Here is a 6000-nt window from a genome sequence, read left to right as displayed (position 1 = left end):
TCAATAGGGCCTTGACTGAGAATTCTCAATAGATCACAAGGTAACAGGCTTAGGTTTATAAAGTTGTGCTTAACAAACAGTATTTTTGAAGACCCCTAAAATATGTGTAATGCAACAGGTCTGCAAGTGTTTTAGGAGGGGCAGTAATACAGTTTCTGCTATACATTGTACAAGTATATATGTGACTGAAAGTAGTGAAGATGAGTATGGCATTTATACCGGTGTGGCTTGTTAAGGCTTCGCTCACATCTGTGCCAGGGTCCCATTCCCACATTCCATTGGAGCTTTCCGTTGGAACGGGACCCTGACGGACACAAACGGAAACCATACAGTAGGTTTCCGTTTCCATCACCATTGATTTCAGTGGTGACGGATCCGGTGCCAATGGTTTCTGTTTGTGACCGTTGTGCAAGGGTTCCGCCGTTTTGACGGAATCAATAGCGTAGTCGACTACGCTATTGATTCAGTCAAAACGATGGAACTGTTGCACAACGGAGACCAACAGAATCCAATGGCATCGGATCAGTCACCATAGAAATCAATGGTGATGGAAACGGAAATCTATGGTTCCTGTTTTTTGGCAGTCAGGGTCCCGTTTGTGAACTAAGCCTTAATTTTCTTTTTAAAAAGTTTATAAAAAGAGCTTGCATCTCAAGGTAAACAAAGACTATTAGAAAGTGCCATGTGGACAGTAGCAGACCAAAGGTGATATTCATATTCCCATATAGGGGTAGTTCAGATGGCACCCCTTTAATATACTCAACATTAAAAGAAAGTTGCTAAACTACTAGCATGAAAAGAAGTTAACAACTGCATAACATGTATTTCTGTAAAAAAAAAAAAAAAAACGAGTTACCTCTAAATATAGCTCATTTGTCTCTGTAATGTTTCCTGAGCACACTGAATAAGTCAAATTACAGCAACTCTTGGGAACAGTGTCATTACCAGTCTGCTGGTACCATGCTGTTGTTTCCCAGTCAGAGTAGTTTTGAAAGCCACAACAGTGGAGCTAAGGAAGGAAGATCGAAAGTCAGCTATGCAATAATTTGCTATATGCGATTAAAAGAGAATCACCCCCCCCCCCCCCCCCAAAAAAAAAAAATATAATCAGTCCAACATCATTAACCTGATAAATCAATATTTTTGGTTGAAGTGATCATTTTCTCATAGATAATAATTTACTTGTAAGTGCTCATTCAGACGAGCATGTAGCACGTCCGCTTTAATGGCCGTCACGCGGACTTATGTATTTCAATGGGGCCGTTCACACCACCTGTTTCAACGGAGCATGTGAAGGGTCCGTGAAAAAATAGGACATGTCCTATCTTTTTGTGCTTCACGCATCTCACCATAGACTCTAGTCTATTGGAGATGCGTGATCACGGGTGCACCCCGGACATGAAAAACTGCAGTTTTTCCACCTTCGAGGTTGGCCCCGTTTGTGTGAATGTAGCCTTTGTGTAGTAAAGTAGTAGAAAAAAAAAACAACAATTAGCACATGCATGCAGCTCATTCTGAGTAATTGAATCATTAATTCCCATAGAGAACTTGTGGGGTGACATAAAAAATGGGGTTTATAAAGCAAAACTAAAAAACGCATTAGAACCGTGGAACATAGTCCAATCTTCCTGGACTGGAATACCTGTTCATAAGGGCCAGAAGTTGGTAGACTTCATGCAACACAGATGCCAAGCAGTTCTCAGAAACAATGGTTATGCCACTAAGTATTAGTTCAGTAAAGTGAAATCTGAAACAGTTTTTCAGTTTATACATTAAATTTTCGAGTTTTTAAAGAAAAATACTGGCATTTCTATTTTTTGAACAGCCTAAGGGCCAGTTCACACAGAGTTTTTTGACGAGCTTGACGCGGAAACCTCGCCGCAAAACACGCCATAAACACGTCCGAAAATGCCTCCCATTGGCTCGCGGGAAAAAGAAGGGACATGCCCTATCTTCGGGCATTTACGCCTATGACCTCCGATTGACATCAATGGGAGGCAGACAAAGAGTATTTCGCGGCATTTATACCCGCGTCACTCAATGGCCGCGGGCGAAAAACACTGCGAAAATCGGTGTGCAGGCAGAGGAACACCTGCCACAAAATTCCAAATGGAATTTTGAGGCAGATTTTCCTCCTGCAAAAAAACTCTGTGTGAACCCAGCCTAATATTCCTTTTTCTTTACTTTCTGTAAAGAATTAACACAAACTGGATACATTTTGTTATTGTTTTGATTTCAAATTGAATGTTTAGGCTATGTTCACACGGAGTATTTTGGGGGAGGAATATCTGCCTCAAAATTCCGTTTGGAACTTTGAGGCAGATATTCTTCTCCCTGCACGCCGATTTTCGCGGCAATTATCGCGCCGTTTTTCGCCCGCGGCCATTGAGCGCCGCGGGCATAAAACAGCGAGATATACGCTTTCTCCTGCCTCCCATTGAAGTCAATGGGAGGTCGGAGGCGGAAGCGCCCGAAGATAGGGCATGTCGCTTCTTTTTCCCGCGAGGCAGTTTTACTGCTCGCGGGAAAAAGACGCCGACGCCTCCCATTGAAATCAATGGGAGGCGTTCTCGGGCCGTTTCTGCCGAGTTTTGCGACGCGGTTTCCGCGTCAAAAAACTCGGCAAAATACCCCGTGTGAACATAGCCTTAGTATTTCCAGTGCATTTAGGCAAATAAAAGTTAGGAACAATAGACCCCAAATGCAGCTATTCACACCAGGAAACCGGGCCGTTAAAAAAATGGGACATGCCCTATTTTCATCCGTTCTCCCAGCTCCCATAGAAGTCTATGGGGCCGGGTAATACACGGCCATCACTTGAATATGCTCCAAGCGATGGCCGTGTCTTCCGACGCGCGCGCTCTCCTCCTTCTCCCAACAGTGCGAAGTGCATGTGAGGAGGTGGAGGAGGGTATTTTTTTGCTCCCTGTAGAAGCGGAATACCCAATCCCCGGCCACAGCGTTGCCGAAGCTGTGGCCGGGGATTCCACTTCAGGAGAAGTTCCTGCCTTCACTGTCCATATATGGACACAGTGATGTCAGGGACTACTGAAACGGAATCCCAAGCGCTGTCGCAGGGGATTCCGCTCCAGGAGAAGTTCCTGCCTTCACTGTCCATATATGGACACAGTGACGTCAGGGACTTCTGAAGCGGAATCCCCACGACTGTGGCCGGGGATTGCGATCTAGGAGAACGCATTGCCTTCACTGTCCATTTATGCGGCACGATTCTCTAATGGCACAAGCTGGGCACACCATATTGTGCGGTGAATAAGCAGATCAGGTGGAAAAATTTCAATTTTCACTTTGCATCATCCACTGCGCATTCATTTCTGAACAACACCTGTGGGGTCTAAATTCTCACTACACCCCTTGATAAATGCCTTTACGGGTGTAGTTTCTAAAATGACAAAGAAGAGACCCCTAGTGGTTGGCAGGGATATATTAACAATGGAAGAAAATGTGCCTAGGCACAAGGGTCCCAATTTCCTAACCACCATTTGAATAGTGTCAGTTAAAATGTAACTTTTATTAATGTATCAAATAAGGACAAACAACAAGTAAGGGTTAAAATTGTTTTCAAGGACGGCTAGTGTGTATCATAGAAGATTTAGCAAGTGTATCCAGCACGTCGCTGAACACAGTGAGAGAGGCTGATTCGGCAGCTGCAGACTGCCGTTGGTTAGTACGGTCCCACACGAGTGAAGAGAATCACTAGGCCGTCGGTGAATATTAAAATGGCGATAGCTCCCCCGACATGTTTCGCTGCACAAGCAGCGTCCTCAGGGGATAATTCGGGGCTAATGAGCGCGCGTTTGGTTTCCTTCTCCTTATATAGACTTGTGCTTATCACGTATGGTAGCGTCATCTCTCCTTACTGCCAATCAGCTAGTCCCATATGACAAGCCTCCACGCCAATTGAATGACATAGCCGGCAGCCAATGAGACGCTGTGACCAGGTGTCCAATCATCGCGTGCGCCATGCGCACGCGTGTATTAGTCAAAGCGAGTGATTGTCATATCGCGGGCATCCTGCACGCCAGATGAACGACACCGTCAGCGGCCAATAAGATGCCACAAGTCAGTGTCCAATCACCGCATGCATCACGCGCATGCGTATAGTAGTCCGAACGGGTAACTGTAATACTGCCGGGATCTTCCATTCACGTCATAGGTATACATGATGGAAAAAGTGAAGATGAAAGTAATGGACTATGCATGACAAGGCGGAGTAACCAATAGGATTGGATATCAATGGGAATATGAACGGCATAGCATCAATGAGAGGAGAGCACAAGTGCAAATATTTACCACTATATAAGAAAGTTATCCATGGGTTTAAATAGGATACATACATCCAAGAGTTTAATGGACAATACTAGGTGGTAGGGGAGAGAAGGAATCAAGATTAGGTTGTCTGTCATATCAGTGACATCAGATCAGTGATATTGTAAATGCTTAATAAGCACTGTATGATATAAATAGATATACATCAGGACTTTATATATAGTTCGTAGTCAGTGTGTCTTATAAACTGTCAGTCTGACAGTAATATCATGCAGCAGAGGTATATTTCTGCAAAAAAGGTATATTTCTACAAGAAGGCCATGAAGGTAAAGCCTTCATTGAGACCATTAGGGCTGAGGGAATTCAGCCTATGTATCCACCGGGCTTGTTCCTGTAAAAGCCTCTTGTCTAGATTGCCGGCCCTAGGACCCAGTTTTAACTGGGTGATGCCCCAAAATTGGAGGACCTTGGAATCGCCCTCATGGAAAGATCTCACATGTCTGGAGAGGGAAGTGTCCTCTTTCATATTTATGGAACTGACATGTCTCGAGATCCTTCTCCTAAGTTGTTGGATGGTCTTGCCAACATATAGTTTGGGGCAAGGGCATCTGGCGGCATATACAATGCCACTGCTCTGACAGTTAATGAAATGTCTGATGGTAAAATTGTGACCGTCTAGGGCAGACATGGGCAAACTACGGCCCGCGGGCCACATACGGCCCGTTAGGCTTTTTAATCCGGCCCGCCGAACTTGTCCAAATAATAGTAAAAACCTCCTTTTTTTCCCCTTTCCCTGCAATGCCCACGTTTTCCCAATAGATGGCGCACTCAAAACACATTGACCGTTGTTAACCCCTTAACGCCGAAGGACGGATATATCCGTCCTCAGCAGCTGCTAGTTCGCGCAGGACGACGGATATATCCGTCCTGTGATCGCGCGGGTACTGACAGTTTACCCACGCGATCAGCGGCAGGAGCACGGCTGTTATACACAGCCTGGCTCCTGCTGCAACTGCCGGAATCGAAGCACGCGCCGATTCCGGCAGTTTAACCCATTAAATGCCGCTGTCAACAGTGACAGCGGCATTTAATGTGTTTGACAGAGGGGGGAACTCCCTCTGTCTCCCGATCGGCGCCCCCGCAAACAAATCGCGGGTCGCCGTCGGGTTTCCATGACAGCCGGGGGTCTAACAAAGACCCCCAGGTCTGTCTTCAGCATCTGCCTGTTAGGCGATGCCAGAGGCATGACCTAACAGGTTGCCTGTCAGTTTTACACTGACAGGCAATAATGCTTTGGTATACGAAGTATACCAAAGCATTATATATGCGATCGGCATATCGCATAGTGAAGTCCCCTGGTGGGACTAAAAAAAAAAAAGTAAAACCGTTAAATAAAGTTTGTGAAAAAAAAAATAAAAAAAATTACAGTCAAAGTCAAATAAAACTACTTTTTTGCCCCAAAAAGTGGTTTTATTTAATAAAACGGTCAAAACAAATCACACATACACATATATGGTATCCCCGCGATCGTAACAACTTGACCAATAAAATGAACACATTAATTAAACCGCCGGATGAACGGCGTCCAAAGAAAACGCAAAAATTCTCTCTTTTCTCCCATTCCCCCCATAAAAAATAAAATAAAAGTTCATCTATAAGTCCTATGTACCCCAAAATAGTACTAATGAAAACTACACATTGTCCCGCAAAAAT

General features: G+C 44.7%; 1 protein-coding gene across 2 annotated transcripts in view; it reads right to left on the bottom strand.

Annotated features, from left to right (window-relative positions):
• Positions 1-6000, bottom strand: part of LOC142740829 (tetraspanin-3-like) — a 148255-nt gene that overhangs the window by 15538 nt on the left and 126717 nt on the right. Inside the window, exon 5 of one of the 2 annotated variants that reach the window (XM_075850255.1) lies at positions 857-1009. The exons of the other annotated variant lie outside the window; for it this stretch is intronic. Within the exon in view, the coding sequence (XP_075706370.1) occupies positions 857-1009 (153 nt within the window). The remainder of the gene's footprint in view (positions 1-856; positions 1010-6000) is intronic. 2 annotated transcript variants of the gene reach the window in all.

This window comes from Rhinoderma darwinii, chromosome 1 (assembly GCF_050947455.1).
Source record: "Rhinoderma darwinii isolate aRhiDar2 chromosome 1, aRhiDar2.hap1, whole genome shotgun sequence".
Taxonomy (NCBI): domain Eukaryota; kingdom Metazoa; phylum Chordata; class Amphibia; order Anura; family Rhinodermatidae; genus Rhinoderma; species Rhinoderma darwinii.
This window is presented reverse-complemented; position numbering and strand designations above follow the sequence as displayed.